The sequence below is a fragment of the Girardinichthys multiradiatus genome, chromosome 22 (assembly GCF_021462225.1).
Source record: "Girardinichthys multiradiatus isolate DD_20200921_A chromosome 22, DD_fGirMul_XY1, whole genome shotgun sequence".
NCBI classification, from domain to species: domain Eukaryota; kingdom Metazoa; phylum Chordata; class Actinopteri; order Cyprinodontiformes; family Goodeidae; genus Girardinichthys; species Girardinichthys multiradiatus.
In genome coordinates, this window is record NC_061814.1 from 3,544,436 (window position 1) to 3,571,366 (window position 26,931).

A 26,931-nucleotide genomic window follows, 5' to 3' on the forward strand; every position below is an offset into this window, starting at 1 on the left:
AGCCTACAAGTTCGCTTCTACAATAACAACTTCATTAGTCTTTTTTCACGCCAAGAACTTTTCCTTATCTAACTTGTTCCCAGATAGGCCTTGCATGCTGCTCAGGGTGATTGTTTCCTCATGCCCAGAATAATCTACACAGAATTCATTTTCAAATATGGCAAAAACAATAGTAACACTTTTTAATCTACCAAACAAAGCTTTAAGCTTCCACATTGACAACAAAGAACTTGCTCAGCTAGTCAAGCTAGCTGTAGCAGATGCAATTAAAGAAGCCATCTCCATGCTGGTGGAGGAAGTGGTCGCCCAACTTTCAACCAAAACACAAGCCATGGTGGCGGAACAGATCGCTAAATTTTGGGCTGAGATGTTAACCATTCGAGGGGACACCATGGTGTGTAGAGAGAGTATGAAAACCAAAAAAAGCAGCCTGACGGAGGTAGATGCACTAAATCACAAAATGGCAATGGATTACACATTTTTATCTAAAAAACAATCTGATTTGTTTCTATTGTGCCCCATATAATCACTGCCTGCTTCACCTAACTTGGCAATGCGTTAAAAGAAAAAAACAAAAAATTGTTAGTTGTGCACAAAGGCAACACCGCAACTGTGAAAATACACACACAGGTACCGGCAGACTGGCACTCTGTCCATTCTGGAAAAGCTGAGGACGTCTGTTCAGTCCAGAGCCGTTGGACTTCCTTGATCATTACCTGAAAAGTTACACTGAGCGCCTCGATCGGGACTCAAACAGGGCTTATTTCAGAGCCCGAATGGCCTGATCGTAAGTTAAAGCTAATACTTGTTCATCCAGCAAAACATGATGCGGAGGTTTACTCTAATGAGCATCATCGGGGTCATGATGAGGAACAGAGTAGAGGGACTTTCACCTGAGCTACAGGTAAAGTTAAATGGCCGGGCCGTGATAGAAAACAGTAGGAATCCTCTCTATGAGCTTCTAGCTGGATTAATCATAATGTGCCAAATATCTGGTCCTTTACTTCAGTCAAAATACAAGTTACTAAACACATTAAAAAGGTTCTTCTGTATTCTCTGCTGAATACATCGGTAAAATATCTACTGGTGCCACTAAGGCATAATAGAAAGTGTGAAAGTAGGGCTACGGCTTCAGTTTTATGTCTTCTGATTCTTAACAAACAGCATACCTACTGTGATGTTTAAATGTGCAGTATGAGAAATAAAATTGTATACAGTCATTAATACCTGTAATATTAATACTAATAACAGAATAAAATATGACAATCCAAGAAAGGTCCAGGATGAGGCTTTATCTCATGTTTCAAACACCACAACTTAACACCCATTTCTCTCAGAAAGTGTTTAATAGTTAGAACTTAACTCATGGCTCACATTGTCATGATTGGTGGGTGTTTTTTGGGTTCTTATTATTATTTCTTGATGGGTTTTGAATCATGCTTGTTATTTTCCTGGTCATGCTTTAGTTTTTGTCTTCTAGTTCATGTTTTGTAAAGTTAGCTTTTTGGATCATGTTTCTGGTGATGCTTTAATTTCATGGTTTACTAGTTGTGTTTCTATTAGTTTGTATTCTAGAGTCTCTGTTTTGCTCCAGCCATGTTTTGTTCTCTCCTGTCTGTTTTCAATCATCTTCATTCAGTTCACCTGCACTAAGCATTCAGTCTCCTCGTTTCACCTGGTTCTTGCTCCATATATACACATCTGTTCTGCTCATTCCTCGTGGAAACATTTTGGATCATTCACTCTCTGTTCATGTCTTGTCCTTTTGCTCATGCCAAGCCTGTCTTGCCAGCCCGCCCATGTCTGTTTTTGCCATCACCTTCTGAAGTAACTTTTGTTTATTAAATCATTTCACTTACTGTCATGCTGCCTGCTCGTCTGCATTCCAGGGTCCTCCGTTACACAAACCATGACACACATGCTCAGTGGAGAACAATAGACTGTGCTTCATTTATTATTTTTGGCTGGCCGAGAAACATAGTCCCTCCAGCGTGTCCTGGGTCTTCCTCTGGGCCTCCTCCCCATGGGATGTACCCGGAACACCTCACGAGGGAGGCCTCCAGGAGGCATCCTAACCAGATGCCCGAGCCACCTCAACTGGCTTCTCTCGACGTGGAGAAGCAGCGGCTCTACTCTGAGTCCCTCCCAGACGACCGAGCTTCTCACCCTATCTCTAAGGGAGAGCCCAGACATCCTGTGCAGAAAACTCATTTCGGCCGCTTGTATCCGTGATGTCGTTCTTTCGGTCACGACCCAAAGCTCATGAACTTAGATGAGGGTAGTAACGTAGATCAACCGGTAAATCAAGAGCTTCGCTTTTTGACTCAGCTCTCTCTTTACCACGACAGACCGGTACAGCGCCCGCAACACTGCGGATGCAGCACCAATCTGTCTATTGATCTCCTGCTCCATTTTTCCCTCATTTGTGAACAAGACCCCAAGATACTTGAACTCCTCCACTTGAAGCATGACCTCCCCCCCAATAGAAGGCACTCTACCATGACCTCCCCCGCCATAGAAGGCACTCTACCCTTTTTCGGCTCAAGAGCATGGCCTCGGACTTCGAGGCACTGATTCTCATCCCGGGAGAATAACAATGTTATTCTAACAGGGTAGTCACAGGTTTTTGACCAAAATAAAATGATTTATTGTTTAGTCTTTGGGAGTTTGCAGAGAAAGGAGGGTACCATGTACAGAAAGCTTTTACAAGAAAGCTTCAAAACAATGACGATTTCCTGTTGGGTATTAAACATGGCGCCAGAATGTTCGGTTGTGTGGACAGAAAAAGAAGTTGAACGTCTTTTAAACACAGCCACACCTGTAAACAGATGAGGAGAGTTTATATAGGAGGGTCATCTCTGCGATTGGAGGAGCTGGAAATAAAAAGTCAACAGGGTTTCAGGGGGGATGTTAATTTGGAGGAGTCATTAATGTCACTACCCAATCTGTCCAGAAGTACGATCCATACCGTCAGTTCATTCGCACATGTGTAGACAGAATTACCTCTGGATCGCTGTTGAATTGGCTTTAGTCATTTAAATATAAACAACTATAAACAAATACATATTGCAAATCCTTTTTTTCGAACAGTGCCTGTAACACGGCTACCTTTAAATATACATACGTATCAGTAACACACAAATTACATTACTTATGCTTTTTTACTGAACAGTGCACAAACAACATTCCAATATCTCCTCTTCTGGGATCTCGTCACTCACTTCAGTTTCTTCGTTGTCGTTATTAGCAGTCCGAGTGAGAGGCAGGTCTAAAGTCAAGGTACTTCTTCCATATTTCTTCACTGAACAGTGCACGAACAACATTCCAATATCTCCTAACGACTGATATACACTGCAGCCAACCAGGTCAAAAGTCATTGATCGCCTTCTTCATCTTCTTCCTGCGCACTGAAACCATCAGTCCTCTTCTTCAGTGTCCGAATTGAACAGCCTCAGGATCTCGTCACTCACTTCAACCTCTTTGTTGTCGCTCTCACTTGAGCACATCCGGTCCTCTTCATCACGCAGCAGTCCAGCCTTTCGAAACCCGTTGGTGATGGTGGATGTTTTGACATGGCTCCACGCAATTAGGATCCACTAGCAGACTTGAGTGAAAGATCCTCTTCGCATGCAGCCTGTTTTGGTGAAGGATTTCTCGCCACTCGTCATCCAATCCTCCCACTCAAGGTGCAGTGCCACTTTAAATGGCCGGTTCACACAGATATCCAGTGGCTGCAAATGTGGGAGAAGAAAGTTTACTAATTTAAAAAGAAGAGACAACCGGTTTCCTCTCAAGAGCCGACGCAGGGGACCTTTTATTTAAAACACATACATCTTCAACAAAATTCCAAGAATCCCAGCCCTCAGTTCCTACAGGGCGTTTTTTTATACAGATACTCAACATTGTTGTGTATTTGGGTCCTCTTGACCAATTGAAATCATCATACTCATTTACGTAAAACTTCTGGCATCCACAACATTGATTCTCGGTTGCCGTTCCAGGAATCCAACTCCAGCCCGACATCTGGAAAAGATCAGATTGGCCTACGTGATAGTTTACAATAACATTCTCATTATTTTGGTCAACTCCTCATTCCTGAGCTAAACTGGACTGCTGAATTGATGTCACACTGACCTGGCCAGAGTTAGGGTATCACAAGATTTCCTGGCTGACTTGCAATAACAAGCCCATTAGTCTTTCCTCTTGCCAAGAACTTATCCCTAGTGTATTCTGTTTTGCAGAAGGCTTGCATGTTTACTCAGAGTGAACAATTCTTCACAGAAATCATCTTGTAATGGTAAAAACAATAATAACACTTTTAATCTAATCAAACAAAGCTTTAAGCTTCCACACGAATACAGTACTTAGTGGTGCGCCCAGGAATCACAGCTGGAATGGAGTTTGTACTCTTGATGGCAGCTTTCAGTGAATGTGTTATATGGGCCCTCATGCTGTCCATAACGAGCAATACTTTTTCTCTGTGAAAAAATCCCCCAGGTCGCTTGGCGTAGTACTCTCTGAGCCAATCCTTCATTAGGCTCTCCATCATCCAGCCTTTCTTATTGACTTTTACCATGGGAGCTGCTTACACAAAGTCGTGCGTGCCCTGACGGACAGGCCTTTTCGTCTCATAAATCTAAAACACCGTGATGGTCCACCTCTAAAATCTTCGATTTTCATTTCGGTGGCGATTGCTTTAGCCTTCAGTCTGACCTGCATGGTGAAAACACCGCAGCCGCTTGTTCTCTGTGTGTTAACCCAGTCTTCAAGAAAGTTTTTAAGTTCGGGCCATCTGCTATGGTTACCTCTGAAAGCTTTCGTCATCTTTTTGCAATGACCGAGTTCTTCATGCTGGTATCTTCACCGTCTCACCATTGATTCAGTTATGCCAAGATTGCATGCAGTAGCTTGATTTCCTTCTTCAGCTGCCAGACTGATTGCCTTCAACTTAAAAACTACATCATATGCTTTTCTTCGAGTGTTTTCCATGTTGATGAGGGTGAACACAAATGACTGATTTACAATACCGGTAATTGAATTGTGAAAGTGCTCTTGATTTATCATACAATTTCATTGGACCTCTGTGAACTACTCATCAATTTGATTGGTCTACTGTTACCAGGCAAAATGTTTTTGGCAGCATGAAAAAAGACATGCATTAGGCCGCAGTGTTCAAAGTGTGGGGAAAAAAGTAGCGCTTATAGTCCGGAATTTACGGTAATTATAACAGTGGGCTATATTATATCCTGTAAATAGTTTAAATATAACGTGTAATACACATAAAGCAGACATATTTATGATATGAAGTTATTACTTGCTATTATAAGGACCTACTTTCCTAGATATTGCTATAATTCCCTTAATAACAATTGTCATTATTTTGTTCAAACAATATGTTTTAGTAGAAAAATTGTTTATTAGACTTATTGATTGAACTGTAACATATTTACGCTGTCAGACAGACAGATCAGGTAGTGACAATGATAAGCCAGGTAACCAGTGATGGGATCTCCATTGCTCAGGCCAATTAGCCACCAATCTACAATCACAGGATTATGCAACCAAAATGGCCTCTGGCCATAACAGCATCACAGAATATTGTGATATTAAATCCATACAACCCAACCGTAGGAAATAGCCTGGAACTCTGAGCTACCTTGAATATCGACTGAGCATCATTGGATGAGACAAACATGCCCAACTTCATAATGTTTCTTCTTTTATAGATTAATCCCTCTGCAAACAGCTGTGGGTTTTCTTAATAATTGCAATAAAGTTCAATGAAAAGCTGGATTGGTTTTTTTGTTTTTGTTTACCTTTGTAACTGCATTTTTATAGATATACAGCAAACTAAAGACATTAAATAGCTGTTCACATGTAGAAGCTCACACATGCTGGGATTAAAGGGATGATTTGGGATTTTGGGATGTATTGCAGTATTAGCAGATATAACACATCTATAGTTCCAGTAACATAAAATCCTCTATGCTTTTCCACAACTACCAGCCTGATACAAACTCTGTACATCTCCCAGTATATAGACAGTGCAGATGTGCCATTGGGCTTTCTGTACCCTTTCTGAGCAAGATTCTTGCACCCACTGACCACGTCATTCTGTTTCAGTAGACCTTCCACCCAAACTCCACAGTTGGTTTTCTGAGGTCCCATCTATTCTGTGCTTGATCAAGTTTGTTTTGAAAACTTGTTCTTAAGCAGCTAAGACCTGTTTCCTTCTTCAGAACAAACATTATCCATAATCCATTTTTAAGAAGCTATTCCAGCAACATTTGTTTTTGGCAACACAAATTCGTCATGCAAATCTTTTTCCTTCCATTTCCTGTTTTATTTTTCTTCATGTTTCTCTTCTAATACTCTCTGAGATTCTCTAAATTGACTAACACCTTCTACTGAAAAGCAGCTTGGAGCATCGACTCTCTGATCTTGCTGATATAACGATGCATAGACCTGCAGTCCATTCCTTACACACTCTTCACTGCTAGTCAGCCCTCTTCCATCTTCATTCAGTTTGGATCTACATAGTTTATTTGCCTTCCACACATACTCTGATGTTATCTTGTCTTTCATCTGGGTGTTAAGAGTCTGATCCAACTGTATGATGCCAAAGTATTTCTAGCCTTTCTCTTCTTCCAATTTCACTATTTTTTCATCACTAGTTTAACCCGAAAGATATCCTGATGTGTTGAAAATCCTCATCAGTGGTATGAGCAGTCTAGCTTTTCTTTGCAGGCACCTACTATCTCAGACTCTCCAAAAATAGTAGATTGTTAATTGGCTTCATGTTCCTTGCAAATCTGTTTCCAGCTCTCATTTTCATAACACTATGGTTGGTGGCAGCATGATTACAACAAACATTGATAGCTATAGGAAATCTCCTTGAAAACATGCTCTTTTAAAGCAAGATCTCTTGCTCCACATGCCACTATTGTCCTTTACTTCTCCCTTTGCTTGTCATTTTGGTGGCTAAACTTCATTGGATCTTTTAGAATGAGAGCTGTTCTTTCTCTGACCATCAACTCTGCCACATTTCCTTGGCACACACAGTTCTGCAGGTCTAATTGTAATATTGGAGGTAATCTTGTCAGCTTCATAAATCGGTAGCCTGGGCTTGGTCAGGGTCAGCTGATTTCTTGTCATCTGACTCACTTTAGTTCTGTATTCCTCCGCGGCTGATGTTGGTATTGTATTGTGCCTCTATTGCTAGCACTAGAGGGTTGCCAACCAAGGCTTAAATAACCCCCTGCCTAATATTATTATTAATATTACTATAAAAAAAACATTGGTTATGCCTTTTCCTAAAGTCCACAACCTTCCCCATAGTCTTATTCACATCAGCACAGAGGTTGTTTGCACCACCACAACAATCCTCAAGATCTTCAATTTCAAATTCATCTGAGTTGATAGTCCTTAATTTGTCTAAAATATGAGGATTTAGACAGAAATTGTTAACTTAATGTAATTTTTATCCTGATATAAAATTTTCTAAACAAAGCTTTTCTGGTAAAATGAGAAGAATCCTTTAAACACCTCTTCTGCATTTTTTCATTATAGGGCAACGGTTGAAGGAAAAAATGCAGATACTACAGTCATGCAATTTCAGTGACAGACAATGATGAGCCATTCTGTCCAGCCTGGAATCATTTCTGGAAACCATTTACAGTTTCAGTAGCTTACCAACAAAATTACTTGTCTCTTTAGGATTTCCTGAAATCTAGTGGGGGGCTGAGGAGGAGGAAGAGAGCCTGGGTTATCCCTCCACTTAGTGTTTCTGAGAATAGCAGAGGACCATATCCCCTGCGTCTTGCTCAGGTGAGAGGAACTAAAATGTCTTAAAACATATATAAACTGGAAAAAAATCATCCAGTGCATTTTCCTTGGATATTTCATTTGTACATTATGCTTTTAAGGTGTGTTCAGTTGGCTAATAATATTTTTTGTATTCTTGACGTGTTTAGCAAATGCGAATTCTGGTCGTCTAATTAAATTAATTGAATATTTGGTGGCCTGTTGGTCTCTTATTCAAGATTAAAAAAACCAAATACTTAAAGCAAACAACTGTCTTAGGTTGCAGTTAGGCTTAGGTCTCATAGCTGTAACCTACAAATTTTTCCTTCTTTATTCACCAATTCTTTGTTGCGCTTTAAACTTGTCTCAAGTCAACCCTGGTCTGTGTTTTCCAGATACGCTCTGATGCAGACAATGTAAAGATGATTCATTACAGCATCACTGGTCCTGGAGCAGATCAACACCCTGTTGGTCTTTTCACCATTAACAGGATCAGTGGTCATCTTTATGTCACACAGGAACTGGACAGAGAGAAACAGGACAAGTACATGGTCAGCACTTTTAAACTGAATGCTTCTCTTTGTCATTTGCTTTGTTAAAGGATGTAGTTAAGGCTGCAGAGAATCGATACGAAACATTTTCTGAAACAATTCTCAGGTTTTCAACTATAATTAAAGGTACAGTGTAATAAAGTGGTTTCTTGTTATCTGCTTAAATATATTGAATATAGTTAACAAAATGTGTACAATAAATGGCACCTTAGCTTGTAACAAAGAATAAAATGACCCACACAATTTTCTTGTGTTAATAATAAGTTGTAATATTTACTTTTATAGCTTCAAGGACATGCTGTGGCAGAAGGAGGTGCCGGACATTCAGAGGACCCGATGGATATTGTAGTCATTGTAATTGACCAAAATGACAACAAACCAGTCTTTAATCAGTCTATCTATATGGCAGAAGTTCCAGAGGCCTCACTTAATGGTAAAGTCACTGGTTTGACTTTTGGTCAATGACAGAAAATGTAGATGTGGTAAACTTCTTCTCAAACTCAATTGTGTGTATGACAGGTGTTCAAATGTTACTGAAGAGCAAAACAATTGAAATGTTGGCGTCTTTTAAAGTCAAACACATCTGAAACTTACAAAGACACACTCAAGAGACACAATTTATCCTCAGACCTTCATTAGCATAGTTTACTCAGACTCTGGCCTGGAAGCTTTTCTATTAAGTTCAACAGCTGTTCTAAGATGAAGATGGGGTCTGTCATGTTTTGTTTTTTCCATGTTTTGCTATCTTGTAAAACAACGATGACTTTTGCCTAATTTCTTGGTTTGTATGTCCATTCTAAAGGTTCTGAGGTGATTGAGGTCAAGGCCACAGATGCGGATGAACCAGATTCTGACAACTCAGAGATTCGCTATCGTATTTCCAGGCAGGAGCCTGAAGAACCCAGTCCATCAGTGTTTGTAATTAACCCAGTGACCGGAGTCATCACGGTAAACGCTGAAGCACTGGACAGACAGGTAATCTATCAAGAACATAGAAGATTAACCCACCTGACTGAATGAACTTTAATATGAAACTCATCAAATTCTGAGTATTCAGTCAGAGTGTTTGAGTGTTTAATGGAACCTAAAACCAACTCTGATTTAACCTGACTTCTATCTCATCTCACAGAAATACCCTCAGTACACTCTGCTGGTAGAAGCAGCAGATATGGCGGGAGAAGGATTGACTGAACAAGTCAAAGTAATAATCACTGTGTCAGCAAACAATAATAATCCTTCAGTCTTCTCTCAGCCTGCTGTAAGTAAATTAAATGGTGTGTTATGAATCCTCTCTTATGATTAAACAAATCAATTTTTCTGGGTTTTATTTCCATGACATGTTTTAAAACAACTAGGTTAACCACAGTACTTTACAGGGTAATTAAAAAAGGTAAGAGCTTAACAGCACAGATGTACCATGGGGCTTGCTGTAATCTTCTAGGCAAGCTTCTTGCATCCACTGACCACATGTCATTCTGTTTCAGCAGAGTTTCCACCCAATCTCCACAGTTCTTTGTCTGAGCTCTCATCTATTCTGTGCTTGATCAAATTTGTTGTCAAAACTTGTTTTTAAGCAGCTAAGATTAGACCGGTCTCCTTCTAAGGAGCATCCATAATCCATCTTCAGGAAACTTCTCCAATAGCATTTGCTTTTGGTCACACAAATTCTTCATGCCAATCTTTCCCCTTCCATTTCCCGTTTAATTTTTTCTTCCTGTTTCCTCTTCTAATATTCTCTGAGATTCTCTTAATTGATTAACACCTTATCCTTAAAATCAGCTTGCAGCATCAACTGTGATCTTGCTGATAACTCCATTCAAGGACCTGCTCCCCTTCCTTACACACTCTTCACTGCTAGTCACCGCTCTCCCATTTTCCTTAGGTACCATCCTACAACAATATTTCTGGTGTGCAGACATCCATTCACTGCCAAGATGTTCCTAGTTCTTCAATCCATGATGACCAGCTAGTCCACTCAACTTTAGCCTTCATCGACTCTGAGTGTGGACAGAATTAGAGAGACAAAACAGCAGTTTAATAGTTTATTTGGAATATGTACAAAACAAATGTTCTGGAGCTGCAAGAGGGATCTGGATTGGCACTCAGGAGGACAGGAGAGAGACTGGTTCTCATGTACCTCTAATGCTATCACAAGAGGGTTGCCAACCAAGGTTAAAGAAATCCCCTACCCAATTTTTATCAATATTACTTTTTAATTGAAGGAAAAAATGCAGATACTACAGTCATGCAATTTCAGTGACAGACAATGATGAGCCATTCTGTCCAGCCTGGAATCATTTCTGGAAGCCATTTACAGTTTCAGTAGCTTACCAACAAAATTACTTGTCTCTTTAGGATTTCCTGAAATCTAGTGGGGGGCTGAGGAGGAGGAAGAGAGCCTGGGTTATCCCTCCACTTAGTGTTTCTGAGAATAGCAGAGGACCATATCCCCTGCTTCTTGCTCAGGTAAGAGGAAATAAAATAAACTGAAAAAAATGTCATCCAGTGCATTTTTCTTTGCTATTTAATTCATATCTTGTATATTTAAAGTGTACTCAGAATGCCATTAATATTACTTTATATTCTTGACCTGTTTAGCAAATGCAAAATCTCGTCCCATACATAAATACATTTGAACATGTTTGGTGGCCTGTTGGTCTCTTATTCAAGATTAAAAAAACCAAATACTTAAAGCAAACAACTGTCTTAGGTTGCAGTTAGGCTTAGGTCTCATAGCTGTAACCTACAAATTTTTCCTTCTTTATTCACCAATTCTTTGTTGCGCTTTAAACTTGTCTCAAGTCAACCCTGGTCTGTGTTTTCCAGATACGCTCTGATGCAGACAATGTAAAGATGATTCATTACAGCATCACTGGTCCTGGAGCAGATCAACACCCTGTTGGTCTTTTCACCATTAACAGGATCAGTGGTCATCTGTATGTCACACAGGAACTGGACAGAGAGAAACAGGACAAGTACATGGTCAGCACTTTTAAACTGAATGCTTCTCTTTGTCATTTGCTTTGTTAAAGGATGTAGTTAAGGCTGCAGAGAATCGATACGAAACATTTTCTGAAACAATTCTCAGGTTTTCAACTATAATTAAAGGTACAGTATAATAAAGTGGTTTCTTGTTATCTGCTTAAATATATTGAATATAGTTAACAAAATATGAACAATAAATGGCACCTTAGCTTGTAACAAAGAATAAAATGACCCTCACAATTTCCTTGTGTTAATAATAAGTTGTAATATTTACTTTTATAGCTTCAAGGACATGCTGTGGCAGAAGGAGGTGCCGGACATTCAGAGGACCCGATGGATATTGTAGTCATTGTAATTGACCAAAATGACAACAAACCAGTCTTTAATCAGTCTATCTATATGGCAGAAGTTCCAGAGGCCTCACTTAATGGTAAAGTCACTGGTTTGACTTTTGGTCAATGACAGAAAATGTAGATGTGGTAAACTTCTTCTCAAACTCAATTGTGTGTATGACAGGTGTTCAAATGTTACTGAAGAGCAAAACAATTGAAATGTTGGCGTCTTTTAAAGTCAAACACATCTGAAACTTACAAAGACACACTCAAGAGACACAATTTATCCTCAGACCTTCATTAGCATAGTTTACTCAGACTCTGGCCTGGAAGCTTTTCTATTAAGTTCAACAGCTGTTCTAAGATGTAGATGGGGTCTGTCATGTTTTGTTTTTTCCATGTTTTGCTATCTTGTAAAACAACGATGACTTTTGCCTAATTTCTTGGTTTGTATGTCCATTCTAAAGGTTCTGAGGTGATTGAGGTCAAGGCCACAGATGCGGATGAACCAGATTCTGACAACTCAGAGATTCGCTATCGTATTTCCAGGCAGGAGCCTGAAGAACCCAGTCCATCAGTGTTTGTAATTAACCCAGTGACTGGAGTCATCACGGTAAACGCTGAAGCACTGGACAGACAGGTAATCTATCAAGAACATAGAAGATTAACCCACCTGACTGAATGAACTTTAATATGAAACTCATCAAATTCTGAGTATTCAGTCAGAGTGTTTGAGTGTTTAATGGAACCTAAAACCAACTCTGATTTAACCTGACTTCTATCTCATCTCACAGAAATACCCTCAGTACACTCTGCTGGTAGAAGCAGCAGATATGGCGGGAGAAGGATTGACTGAACAAGTCAAAGTAATAATCACTGTCAGCAAACAATAATAATCCTTCAGTCTTCACTCCGCCTGCTGTAAGTAAATTAAATGGTGTGTTATGAATCCTCTCTTATGATTAAACAAATCAATTTTTCTGGGTTTTATTTCCATGATATGTTTTAAAACAACTAGGTTAACCACAGTACTTTACAGGGTAATTAAAAAAGGTAAGAGCTTAACTTATTAAAACAAGAAACATAATAACAAATGACAAATAAGCGTGTCAAATGTTCCTGATCAGTTGTTCCCAAATGATCATTTATGTTTGTCAGTCCTCTCTGCTTTACTCCAGCTATCCAGAAGAAATAGATTTTGTGTTTTACATTCCGATGTGGGGCGATTTCACCTAAACTATTCTCCTTTCCTGATAACTGCTTTGGCCCATGTATGATGGCAGCCACGGATACTTGTGTTGGAACTTTCTAAAGCTGTTAGTAGCTTACACATAATGGGTAAGCAGGAAATAGGACATTGGCTGCTAGCCTGGACAAATTTCATTGGATCTTTTAGAATGAGCACTGTTCTTTCTCTGACCATCAGCTCTGCCACATTTCCTTGGCACACACAGTTCTGCAGGTCTAATTGTAATATTGGAGGTAATCTTGTCAGCTTCATAAATCGGTAGCCTGGGCTTGGTCAGGGTCATCTGATTTCTTGTCATCTGACTCACTTTAGTTTTGTATTCCTCCGCGGCTGATGTTGGTATTGTATTGTGCCTCTATTGCTAGCACTAGAGGGTTGCCAACCAAGGTTTAAATAACCCCCTGCCTTTTAATATTGTTATTATTATTATCGTTGGCTCACTTCCACTGCTACAGTGGTGGTGACCACAGTGAAAGACGCTAATGGATCATCTGGACAAAGCCAGCAGCACTGTGAGGATCATGTTCTTTGATTTCTCCAGTGCATTTAATACAATCCAACCTGATTTGCTTTGTCAGAAACTCCAGAAGACTCAGGTAGAGGGCTCAATAATCTCCTGGATCAAAGACTACCTGACAAACAGACCACAGTTTGTGAGACTGAAGGGTTGTGAGTCTAACCAGGTAGTCAGCAGCACAGGAGCACCACAGGGGACTGTACTCTCACCATTCCTCTTCACTCTGTACACCTCAGACTTCCAGTACAAGACAGACTCCTGTCATCTGCAGAAATACTCAGATGATTCTGCAGTCGTGGGGAGGATCAGAGATGGACAAGAAACTGAGTACAGGAAGGTGGTGGACCACTTTGTGGCATGGTGCGGAAACAATCATCTCATTTTGAATGCGAATAAAACAAAGGAGATGATTGTAGATTTTAAGAGAAACAGGAATAAGTCAAAAGAAGTGGAGGTGGTGGAGGAGTATAAATACCTCGGTGTTCACCTGGACAACAGACTGGAGTGGAGATGCAACTGTGAAGCCATCTACAAGAAGGGACAGAGCAGACTGTACTTCTTGAGGAAGCTTAGGTCCTTTGGTGTTTGCAGTAAGATGCTGCATATCTTCTATAAGTCTGTTGTGGAAAGTGTGATCTCTTCTACCATCATCTGCTGGGGAAGCAGCATCAGAGCCAGGGACTTAAAAAAGCTCAACAAGCTGATAAAGAAGGCTGGTTCTGTTCTGGGGACTCCTCTGGAACCTCTGGAGATCATTGTGGAAAGACGGATTCTTCATAAAATGAAGAACATTATGGAGAACCCTGAGCATCCTCTTCATGAGACTGTCCTACAACAACAGAGTGTCTTCAGTCAGAGGCTTCTTCAGATCTGCTGTAAGACGGAGCGCTACAGGAGATCCTTCCTGCCCACAGCCATCAGCATCTACAACGGCTCTTTGAGGAAACCTTCATAATATGAGCTACAACAACATTTAATTTCCCTTTGGGATTAATAAAGTATTTTTGAATTGAATTGAATTGAATTAATGAACCTCCAATATTTGATCCACAAGAGAACCTTCTCTCTAAAAGAGTGGACCTTCCTGCAAACAGAAAGTCATGTAAGTAAAGTCAGTCAAAAGTACAGCAAATGGAAAAGAGCTTTTGTTTTCTTTTTTGTATCAACACATAAATGAAAAAGCATTAGTTTGCACCTACATTAACCAAGTCTCAGATGAGCATGAAGCTGACAGATTATCATCATTTATCTAAGAATTTAGATGTAAGATAGAAAAAGTGTTATGACTGAAACAAATTGTAAGTCTTAGCCTTTTTTCTGTTTCTCCCTCGCAATCCAGACAAAATTCACTCCAAACTAGAAAACCCATAAAAATATGAACTCCATATCAAATACTGCAAGGTGAATTATGAACTTGGTGCTACTGATCAAATGGATTGTTTAGTCATCAGCAATTAAGATCTTTAACAAAACAAAACTCATGCATGTTTGCTGTTCCACAGCATTTGGTGTTGACACAATGCAGAGGAGGGAAAGACCTTAGATGGGGAATTGTTGCAGACCATCCATCTGGGAAGGGCTTTCAAGTCATTTACAAATTTTTGATGTCAGTCACTCTCCAGTGAGACGGATTATTCAAAAGTGGAATCATTTAAGACAGGCACCACTTTCACTAGGAGATGACACTCCAGCAAACTAACACCAAAGTCAGAGCGTGGAATTCTCAGAGAAATTACAACAAACCTGAGAGCTCCTTCTCAGTAAGCATGGTAAATGTTAAGGTTTAGGGATCAGAGAGAAACAGACTGAATAAGCATGACTTGGAATGAGCAAGTCTCTTCTCCTAAAAACGATATGGCAACACAACCTAGGTGTCTAAATCCAACACAGAATTTCTGGAAAAATTTCCTTTGGACAGGTGAGACCAAAGTAGAGCTGTGCGGAGAACTCCAAATACAACATAAACACATCAGGGTGACTGTCAAGCATGGCGATGGAGGGATACTAACATGGGCTTGTTTTACACCCAGAGGACCTGGGCACTTTCTTTTGAGCTGACCATGAACTGCTTCAGTAGGGTTATACCGTAGTATTCTAGAGTGGGACGGAAACTGTTCAACAGTATTAAAACAGAATGGTATATTATTGTAGTTAATCAGAGGTGACCATAAAATTATATTCACAAAACTCTTAAATTAAAAAAGAACGCTAACTTTAAGCTAAATTCTTAAAAACCTTTTTATGATCTGGGCTGCTGGAGGGTCATTTGGTAGAGTGCATGCACCACGTGCAGACGCTATAGTCCTCAACACGGTTGTCCTGGGTTCAGTCTCGTGCCATTTGCTGCATGTCTTCACCTTCTCTCTCCATCTTCCTTCCTGTCTGATTACTGTACAATAAAGGCCACTATTGCCAAAAAATATATACATGAGCTCGTACTCGTACTCGTACTTGTCGTCTTCCGCTTATCCGGGACCGGGTCGCGGGGGTAGCAGACTCAGCAGAGACGCCCAGACGTCCCTCTCTCCAGACACCTCCTCCAGCTCCTCCAAGGGGAGCCCAAGGCGTTCCCAGGCCAGCCGAGAGACATAGTCCCTCCAGCGTGGTGGGACGTGCCTGGAACACCTCCCGAGGAAGGCGTCCAGGAGGCATCCGGTATAGCCACCTCAACTGGCTCCTCTCGGTGTGGAGGAGCAGCGGCTCTACTCCGAGCCCCTCGCGGATGGCCGAGCTCCTCACCCTATCTCTAAGGGAGTGCCCAGCCACCCTACGGAGGAAGCTCTTTTCAGCCGCTTGTATCCGGGATCTCGTTCTTTCGGTCATGACCCAGAGTTCATGGCCATAGGTGAGGGTAGGAACGTAGACCGACCGGTAAATTGAGAGCTTTGCTTTTCGGCTCAGCTCTCTCTTCACCACAACGGACCGGCACAGTGCCCCCATTACTGTGGCAGCCGCACTGATCCATCTGTCGATCTCCTGCTCCATTCTTCCCTCACTCGTGAACAAGACCCCGAGATACTTAAACTCCTCCACTTGAGGCAGGAACTCCCCTCCAACCTGAAGAGGACAAGCCACCCTTTTCCGGTCGAGTACCATGGCCTCGGACTTGGAGGAGCTGATCCTCATCCCAGCCGCTTCACACTCGGCTGCGAACCGCCACAGCGCATGCTGTAGGTCTTGGCTAGAGGGGGCCAGCAGGACCACGTCATCCGCAAAAAGAAGAGACGAAATCCATTGGTCCCCAAACCAGACCCCCCCCCGGCCCTTGGCTGCGCCTAGAAATCCTGTCCATAAAAGTTATGAACAGGACCGGTGACAAAGGGCAGCCCTGCTGGAGTCCAACATGCACCGGGAACCGGTCCGACTTAGTGCCGGCAATGCGGACCAAACTCCTGCTCCGCTCGTACAGGGACCGGATGGCCCCTAATAAAGGGCCCCCGATTCCATACTCCTGGAGCACCCCCCACAGGGCATCACGAGGGACAGAGTCGAATGCCTTCTCCAGGTCCAAAAAACACATGTGAACCGGTTGGGCAAACTCCCATGAACCCTCGAGCACCCTGTAGAGGGTATAGAGCTGGCCCAGTGTTCCACGGCCGGGACGAAAACCACACTGCTCCTCCTGAAGCCGAGGTTCGACTATCGGCCAGACTCTCTTCTCCAATACCCTGGCGTAGGCCTTACCAGGGAGACTGAGGAGTGTGATCCCCCTGTAGTTGGAACACACCCTCCGGTCACCACCACCCCAGTCTGCCAGGCCAGAGGCACTGTCCCCGACCGCCACACAATGTTGAAGAGGCGTGTCAACCATGACAGCCCTACAACATCCAGAGACTTGAGGTACTCAGGGCGGATCTCATCCACCCCCAAAGCCTTGCCACCGCAGAGCTTTTTAACCACCTCGGTGACTTCAGCCTGGGTGATGAAAGAGTCCAACCCTGAGTCCCCAGCCTCTGTTTCCACCACGGAATGCGTGATGGCAGGATTGAGGAGATCATCGAAGTACTCCTTCCACCGCCCGATAATGTCCTCAGTCGAGGTCAGCAGTCTCCCACCCCCACTATAAACAGTGTTGGCGAAGCACTGCTTCCCCCTCCTGAGGCGCCGGACGGTTTACCAGAATCGCTTCGAGGCCAACTGGTAGTCCTTCTCCATGGCCTCACCGAACTCCTCCCAGGCCCGAGTTTTTGCCTCCACAACCACCCGGGCTGCAGTCCGCTTGGCCCCACGGTACCCGTCAGCTGCCTCAGGAGTCCCACAAGCCAACCAGGCCTGATAGGACTCCTTCTTCAGCTTGACAGCATCCCTTACTGCCGGTGTCCACCACCGGGTTCTGGGATTGCCACCGCGACAGGCACTGCAGACCTTACGGCCGCAGCTACGGGCAGCAGCATCGACAATAGATGCGGAGAACATGGTCCACTCGGACTCTATGTCTCCAACATCCCCCGGGATCTGGTCGAAGCTCTCCCGGAGGTGGGAGTTGAATATATCCCTGGCCGAGGGCTCCGCCAGGCGTTCCCAGCAGACCCTCACTATGCGCTTGGGCCTGCCAAGTCAGTCCGGCTTTCTCCTCCTCCAGCGGATCCAACTCACCACCAGGTGTTGATCAGTGGACAGCTCAGCCCCTCTCTTCACCCGAGTGTCCAAAACATGCGGCCGAAGGTCTGATGATACGACAACAAAGTCGATCATCGACCTCCTGCCTAGGGTGTCCTGGTGCCAAGTGCACTGATGGACACCCTTATGTTTGAACATGGTGTTCGTTATGGACAATCCGTGACTAGCACAGAAGTCCAATAACAAAACATCACTCGGATTCAGATCGGGGAGGCCATTCCTCCCGATCACGCCTCTCCAGGTGTCACTGTCGTTCCCCACGTGGGCGTTGAAGTCCCCCAGCAGAATAATGGAGTCCCCGGGAGGGGCACTATCCAGCACCCCTGACAGGGACGCCAAGAAGGCCGGGTACTCTACACTACCACTTGGCCCGTAGGCTGAAATGATAGTCAGAGACCTCTCCCCAACCCGAAGGCGCAGGGATACGACCCTGTCATCCACTGGGTAAACCCCAACACGAGACGGCCTAGCTGGGGGGCAACAAGCAAACCCACACCAGCCCGCCGCCTCTCCCCGTGGGCCACTCCAGAGTAGAAGAGAGTCCAACCCCTCTCAAGGAGATGGGTTCCAGAGCCCACGCTGTGTGTGGAGGCGAGCCCGACTATTTCTAGTCGATATCTCTCGACCTCCCGCACAAGCTCAGGCTCCTTCCCCCCCAGCGAGGTGACATTCCACGTCCCTTGAGCCAGCCTAAGCATCTGGGGATCGTGCCGCTGAGGTCTCCACCTTCGTCCGCCACCCAATCCTCTTTGCACCGGTCTATCACGGTTCCCCCTGCAGGTGGTGGGCCCCCTGCAATGTTTAACCACCAGGTTAAACATTGCAGAGAGCTTTTAATCTGCAAAGTTTAGAAGTGAAAGGACAACACATCAGTCTTTAAGTTGAAATTTAATTATGAGAAAAGTGATAGGAAAAAGTATCAAACTAGAGCTCAAATAGCTGAGAAAGGTAATTTGATTGCAAGTGATGAAGTAATTGAAGCAATACGACCCACAGCAAATATGTGGAAAATAAAAATCAGTTAAACGCAAAGTGTCACTGGCATTTCTATGAATATGGTGAACTTGCTTTGGGCCTTTGATTGTCCTTTTTGTCTTGCATGTGCGATGGTTTTGTTCTGTTTCCACCTCCTCTGTACTGTCGTTCCTCAGGTACAATATCCTATCTGACAATGTGACAGGTTAAACATTGCAGAGAACAATGGCATTGTCGTATTGAAAAGCTCCATGCAGAAAATGTCCTTGTTTGTCAGGGACAGCAAATACATAGCTCTCATTGGTGTAAATGATAATGGTGGGTGGGAAGACGTGTGACATGTAGTGCTTGTACCAGTTTCATTGCATTGTGGTTCACCTGTTTATGTTTGTGTCTTTTGTGTCTCTAGAGATTTCACATACTGGAACAGGAACCCTAGTCATTCACCTCACAGATTCCAATGATAACGTCCCAACAACGTAGGACTGAGGTTCTCCTACACAAGGAGTTCTTCTATTGTGGATGAGACCTTGTTTTGGTGTGGATAGTGTGTTTAAAAATGATCTTTGCTATGCTGGTTTTATTTTAAGTTTAAGTGTCTTTCAGCCATTCTTTGCAGGTTTTTATTTGTCTGAAGGGGATACAGGAATATTCTATTCCTGCAGCTGTCAGTATAGGTAAAGGTTAATACTTTAGAGTCAGTTCTGATTTTCTTTTTCTCTACACGTTTTCAATGGAAAGAGTACAATGATGGGAACTAGATGGCGATTTGGCTGTATGATTCATGGTTTCCTCCATCCATTTGCCATGAAATAATACACTGTGATGACAACATGCAATTTTACTCAATTATTTCTCTAATAAAACGTTTAAGCTCCTTTAAGACAAACACACAGGAGCATTTGTTAAAGGTAAATTTTTAATGTGTAATGATGCCAAATGGTTAATTGACAACCTATTGTTGCCTCTCAGTAGGATTTAGGTCCTGGTGTTTAGCGTTTAACATCATGAATTGTTTCAACATGGAAACTCTATCTTAACTTTAAGTTGAATTGTCCCATGGTTCACCTAAACAATTTCACTTTGTCAACACTATAGCAAAAACTAACTCATAGGTTCAAATTCAAGAAGAGCTATACTGGCTCTTTGAATCTTTTACTTTAGAATGTTTCAAAATGACAGAGTAAAAAAAAAAAAACTAAAACGTTCAATGGTTTAAAACTATTTACTATTGCCTCAGGTTTCCTGAAATTCATTTAGGTAGTAACATACAGCCATATTCAATAAATTTGAATTTTATTTAGAAGTTCATTTATTTCAGTAACTCATTTCACAAAGTGAAGCACATTATATTGATTAATTACACACAAAGTCATTTTACAAGACTTTATAAAAACATGACATTCAAGATAAAAATATTACACCAGGCCAGTTTTAAAATGAATGCAAAAATGTGGGTTTAATGAAACGTATTCTGAATACTTGCTTAAAGATTATTTCCAAAAGGTACTTTTAATCTGACAAACAAGCCTCATTGGAACACACATTCTAATTTACTGAATGTGTCTGTAGAAGATAGATATTTAGAAATGTGTAGATTTACAGAGTGATACCATGTGTCTTTGCAGGTTTCATATACATTGGTTTGAACATAAGCTTCACGCTTTTTGAAAACCCAATTTGTATTTCCATTTGTTATTGGTGGTGGCAGTTTATTACTCTAATTTTGTTAAGCAACATCTTTCACTAAATACAAATAAAACTTTGGTTTAAACTGCAGCAAACATGTTTGTCTCAACTATATTTTAAACAAGAGTCCCGGGTAATGAATTTTAATAAATCAAATTAAAGAACACACTGCCTTGCAAAACTATTCCCACCCCTAGGCTTTAACATATCTTGTTACATCCCAACCTATAATTTAAATGTATTCTAATCCTATTTTATGATGACTCTGCATGGAATGGTCTAAGTTGGTTAAGTGAAATGGGGAAAATATATCAACAAAAAAAAAAGGGAAAATTGATATGAGCATATGTATTCACCTCCTTTGCTATGAAGCCCCAAAAATGTTCTGGTGCAACCACTTACCTTCAAAAGTCTCATTATTAGTGAAATGAAGTCCATCTGTTTGCAATCTGTCACATGATCTGTCAGTATAAACACACCTTTTCTGAAAGACCCCAGAGGCTGCAGTACCACTAAGCAGGAGGCATCACACCATGAAGACCAAGGAGCTCTCAAAACAAGTCAGGGACAAAGTTGTTGAGAAAAACAAGTCAGGGTGAGGTTATAAAAAATTATCCAAATCTGTGATGTTCCCCTGGAGCTCCATTAAATCCATCATCTTCAAATGGTAAGCTCATGGTACCACATCAAACCTGCCAAGAGAGGGCCACCCACCAAAACTCAGACCTGGCAAGGAGGGCATTAATCAGAGAGGCAGCACAAGACCAAAGGTAAGCCTGGAGGAGTTGTAGAGTTCCACAGCAGAGACTGTCCACAGGACCACAATAAGCCAAACACTCCATAGAGCTGGGCCTTATGGATGGGTAGACAGACAAAAGACATTACTTGGTGTTAAAAATAAGAAGGCATGTTTTGAGTGAGTAACTCCTTAAATGTATGGAGGAAGAGACTAAAACTGAAACTTTTTCCCACCAAGGAAAACACTATGTCTGGAGCAAACCCAACACATCCCATCACCCCAAGAACACCATCCCCACACTAAAACATGGTAGTGGCAGCAACCTGCTGTAGGGATGTTTTTCAGCAGCAGGGACTGGGAATCTGGTCCGATTTGAGGGAAAGAATGGATGGTTCTCAATACAGGGACATTCTTGAGCAAAATCTGTCACCTTCCAGCAGGACAATGACCAGAAGCATACTGCTGAAGCAACACTCAAATGGTTTAAGGGGGAACATTTAAATGTAGTAGAATGGCCTAGTCAAAGTCTAGACGTCAATCCAATTTAGATTCTGTGGTTAGACTTGAAGATTACTGTTCACAAGTGAAACCATCCAACATGAAGGAACTGCAGCAGTTTAACCTCGAGGGATGGGCAAAAAAGCCCAGTGGCAGGATGTGACGAGCTCATAGAGACAAAGCTACTTGCAGCTGTAACTATTGCAAAAGGTACAAAGCACTGACTTTTTCTGCTTCCGCCTCTCTGCCTGTTCAGACGCTTTTCTCCTAAGCTTGCATTCTTTTAAACATAACTTTTTATCTTAGCCAAAATTACGGAAATATTGGACTAAAACTACTTCTTACCAGCAACTCCCAAGGATTATTATTATTTTTATTTTTTTCTAAAGGATTTTGATGTTTTTATAATTGAACCCGAAAGAAGGATAAGTTAGTAAATCAGCACAAGATGCCTCCCTTCACCACAGAGGACTTTGACAAACCTTTACAGAAATTGGCTGTTTTGGAGATGAAAATCCATGGACTAGAAGTGAATGTGGAGGTGAATATGGGGTACAGCAATGATTCAACTCTGCATGTGATCCCTAACAGTGACATCCAGCTCAACGACTCAGCCGGCAATCAGAACACTGAGAATAAACCTACCCCCCTGGCATGTTTTAGGCGCATGCCCAAAAAATCAAGGTGGACGACTCACTGGAAGATCTCAGCAATTAAATAAATTAGAATGGCCAGAATTACGGAGAAATGCCCCCGTTCCCCCTGGGAAAAGGAGGCTTCGACAGCGAGCTGCTGTCACAACAACTGATAGGAGTGAGCCAGCTGGAAATAATAGAATTTCCCTCCAAAATAGATTTTCCCCACTAGAGTATGAAAAAATCAAAAGGACTGAAGGAGGATTTCACTCGTCTGCTGAATATTGTTGGAGGTCTCAATATCAAGGTGTTTCTCAGCGGACTCTATGCACCAATTTTCTGTGGAGATGAGATTTTTTCAAGACTTCTGATGATTAATAAATGGTTGAAAAAAATATGTGCTACTACATCTGTAAACTTCATCGACAACTTTAATATTCTTTGGGAAAAAAGACAACTCTTCAAGCAAGATGGTTTCTGTTTGAACAAGCCGGGAGCCAGACGTCTCACATCTAATCTCTTCTATTCAGTAAATAATCTGCCAGCAGCTTCGACCTTCAGCAGAGAACATGGAGTATCAACAACAATGATAACGCTGCCTCCAACAGCTCCAGCAGAAACAATCGGACAGTTGGCTGAGAAAGAGAGGTCATCACAAAAGGTCTCCCCGTCGAAATCCACAGGAGAAGTGGACCCCCTGTTATACACCCCTCCTCCCAAACCCAGACCCAGACATTAGATCTCTGTCAGGAAAATCATTTTTAATCAATGACTTCATTACTGACCACGATCTTGATGTTATGTTTTCAACAGAAACATGGTTACATGAATTTAATGAAGCTCCCATTCTGATAGAGACCTCCAAACTACAATTTTCTTTGTGAGAGCAGACAGCAAAGAAAAGGTGGAGGGGGGGGGGGGGGGCACTTTGTTTAAAGATTTATTAAAGTGTAAAAAAGAATTTCTGGGCAAATTTGACTCTTTTGAATATTTGGCCCTCCGGGTAAAGAGCCCAGTCCGAACAATGTTCTTGAATATTTACAGGCCTTCTAAGTCCAAAATAAAACTTTTTCAGTGATTTTAATGAGCTTTTATCTGTGATATGAGTTGATTATGACTGTTTAATTATTGTGGGAGACTTCAACATTCACATGGACAATCCTGAAGACAGAAGTCCAATAGATCTATGTGACACTCTTAGAAATGTTGATTTGACTCAACATGTTAAACAGCAAATGCACAAACATGGACATATTTTGGACTTGATCATCACTAAGGGTCTAAACATTTCCAAGGTGTCTGTAACTGATGTTGCTCTATCTGATCACTTTTCTGTTATTTTGAAAGCATCATTTCCAATGACTCAGTTTGTCAAAGAGACATTATAAGAAAACGCATCTTTAAGGACGGTGCTGCTGAAACCTTTAACCAGATTTACTCTTCAACCTCCACTTTTCCCTGTAACACTGTAGATGAGCTGGTAGATAACTTTCATTCTAAAATCTCAGACATCATTAGGGTTAGGGTTAGCGAAAACATTAACAATGCTCGTGCATTATTTGCCATGGTCGACAGGTTAATAAACCCTCCTGTAACTGTAGCATCTGAACTCCACTCTACCAGGGCCTGCAATGAATTTGCTAACTTCTTCACTGTAAAAACCCAAAAGATCAGAGAGGCAGTCAGCACATCCACATCAACTCCAGTACCAAAGTTGTCTCCAACTAGAACTGATTTTGAAAAATTTCCCAATTTCACCAAATAAACTACAAAAACTTCGTACAGCAACTAAGTTCTTCTTTCTGCAGTCTCGATCTTTTACCCACAACTTTCCTTAAGAAAGCTTAGCCTGTCATAACATCTGATTTAAAACAAATAATAAACACGTTCCTTTTGTCAGGTGTTTTCCCCCAGGCCCTGAAAACAGCAATTATCAAACCTCTATTGAAAAAGAGCAACTTGGACAAGCTGCTACTACAGAACTACAGGCCTATATCAAACCTCCCCTTCATCAGCAAGATTATTGAAAAAACTGTGTTTCAACAGTTAAACAACTTCCTAACAATGACCAACCACTTTGATGTCTTCCAGTCAGGCTTCCTGCTCACCACAGTACAGAGACTGCTCTTGTCAAGGTGTTCAATGACATCCGTATAAATGCAGACTGTGGAAGAACCACAGTGCTGGTATTATTGGACCTCGGTGCTGCATTCTACACTGTTGATCACTCCATTTTATTGGAGCGCCTGGAAAACTGGGTTGACCTTTCTGGTACAGCACTCAATTGGTTTAAATCCTACTTGAAGGGCAGCAACTTTTTTGTGTCAGTAGGAACCTTTACATCAGAGACCACAAAAATCACATGTGGCGTTCCCCGAGGGTCCATTTTAGGGCCCCTCCTATTCAATATCTACATGCTCCCCCTAACTCAGATTTTAATAAACAACAACATAAGTTATAACTATGCAGACGACACACAGCTATACGTTACGATGTCCTCAGGTGACCATGAACCCATTCAAGCGCTTGGTAAATGCTTAGAAGAAATCAATGCATGGATTGGCCAAAATTTTCTTCTGCTTAATCAAAACAAAACTGAAGTAATAATCTTTGGACAAAAGGAAGAGCGTTTAAAAGTTAGCACACAGCTTCAGTTAATACAGCTAGAAACCACCAGTCAGGCTCGAAACCTGGGCGTAGTGATGGACTCAGACATGAACCTTCAGAGGCACCTAAAGACAGTAACTAGGTCGGCCTTCTATCACCTAAAGAACATCTCCAGGATTAAAGGACTAATGTCTCAGCAGGACCTTGAAAAACTAATTAATGCGTTCATCTTTAGTAGAATTGATTACTGCAACGGTGTCTTCACAGGTCTGCCTAAAAAGTCCATCAGACATCTGCAGTTGATCCAGAACGCTGCTGCCCACGTCCTCACTAGAACTAAGAAAGTGGAGCACATCACTCCAGTTCTAAAGTCCTTACACTGGCTCCCTGTAGCTCAGAAAATAGACTTCAAAATACTTCTGTTAGTCTATAAATCACTGAATGGCTTAGCACCAAAATACATTACTGACTTGTTGTCAGTGTATCAACCAGCCAGACCTCTCGGGTCTTCTGGCTCAAATCTACTCTGCATACCCAGAACCAGAACCAAACATGGAGAAGCAGCTTTTAGTTCTTATGCTCCACTAATCTGGAATAAACTCCCAAAAAACTGTAAAAGTGCCGAAATCCTAAATTGCTTCGAATCAAGATTAAAAACTTATTTGTTTAGAGTGGCCTTTGAATGTGTCATCTTAACATAATTATTTAAGTTTTCAGTCCAATTTTCCTTTCATTTTCTTATCCTTCATTCTATTCTCTTCATTCTTTTTAATTACCTCCGTTGTTTGATTGTCTGTATCATTGTAATGTTTTTCCTTATGTATGGCGCCTTGAGTGCCTTGTTGCTGAAAAGCGTTATATAAGTAAACTTGACTTGACTTTAGCGGGGTAAACAGTTACACATGCTGAAGTTTTCTGTTATTTGTTGTTTGCTTCGTTGTCGTCTTCCGCTTTATCCGGGACCTGGTCGCGGGGTCAGCACACTCAGTAGAGACACCCAGACATCCTTCTCCCCAGACACCTCCTCCAGCTCCTCCAGGAGTAGCCCAAGGCTTTCCCAGGCCAGCCGAGAGACATAGTCCCTCCAGCGTGTCCTGGGCCGTCCCCTGGGCCTCCTCCCGGTGGGACGTGCCTGGAACATATAGGGCGTCCAGGAGGCATCCGGTATAGATGATATATATGATATAGATGATCCTGGCTCCCCTCGATGTGGAGGAGCAGCGGCTCTACTCCGAGCTCCTCCCTGATGGCCGAACTCCTCACCCTATCTCTAAGGGAGTGTCCGGCCACCCTACAGAAGAAGCTCACTTTAGCCGCTTGTATCCAGGATCTCGTACTTTTGATCATGACCCAAAGTTCTTGGCCATAGGTGAGGGTAGGACTCAGACCAACCGGTAAATCGAGAGCTTCACTTTTCGGCTCTGCTCTCTTTTTTTCCATAACAGAGCGGCACAGCGCCCCCGTTACAGCAGCAGCCTCAAAGTACTCCTTTCAGCACCCGACAATATCCCCAGTTGAGGTCAGCAGCTCCCCACCCCCACTGTAAACAGTGTTGGAGAAGCACTGCTTCCCCCTCCTGACGCGACGGACGGTTTGCCAGAATCGCTTTAAGGCCAACCAGTAGTCCTTCTCCATGGCCTCACCGAATTCCTCCCGGGCCGAAGTTTTTGCCTCTGCCACAGCCCAGGCCACAGCACGCTTGGCCTCACGGTACCTGTCAGCCGCCTCAGG

At 42.3% G+C, this 26,931-nt stretch overlaps 1 protein-coding gene and 1 long non-coding RNA gene across 2 annotated transcripts in view; one reads left to right on the forward strand and one right to left on the reverse strand.

The window, feature by feature from the left end:
- The window catches only part of si:busm1-71b9.3 (cadherin-1), a 55,395-nt gene extending 34,584 nt beyond the window's left edge, over nucleotides 1-20,811 (forward strand). Inside the window, exons 5-15 of the mRNA XM_047351357.1 lie at nucleotides 7,717-7,827; nucleotides 8,199-8,354; nucleotides 8,640-8,787; nucleotides 9,157-9,329; nucleotides 9,484-9,612; nucleotides 10,710-10,820; nucleotides 11,181-11,336; nucleotides 11,622-11,769; nucleotides 12,139-12,311; nucleotides 12,466-12,592; nucleotides 19,442-20,811. Of these exons, the coding sequence (XP_047207313.1) occupies nucleotides 7,717-7,827; nucleotides 8,199-8,354; nucleotides 8,640-8,787; nucleotides 9,157-9,329; nucleotides 9,484-9,612; nucleotides 10,710-10,820; nucleotides 11,181-11,336; nucleotides 11,622-11,769; nucleotides 12,139-12,311; nucleotides 12,466-12,564 (1,404 nt within the window). The 3' untranslated portion in view covers nucleotides 12,565-12,592; nucleotides 19,442-20,811. The remainder of the gene's footprint in view (nucleotides 1-7,716; nucleotides 7,828-8,198; nucleotides 8,355-8,639; nucleotides 8,788-9,156; nucleotides 9,330-9,483; nucleotides 9,613-10,709; nucleotides 10,821-11,180; nucleotides 11,337-11,621; nucleotides 11,770-12,138; nucleotides 12,312-12,465; nucleotides 12,593-19,441) is intronic.
- On the reverse strand, nucleotides 2,686-10,688 carry LOC124858985. Its single transcript, XR_007035985.1, has 3 exons — nucleotides 10,196-10,688; nucleotides 8,142-8,324; nucleotides 2,686-3,731 (listed from the first exon to the last, which is right to left on the reverse strand). It is a non-coding gene; the product is annotated as an uncharacterized LOC124858985 (long non-coding RNA).
- Nucleotides 20,812-26,931: the final 6,120 nt, after the last annotated feature.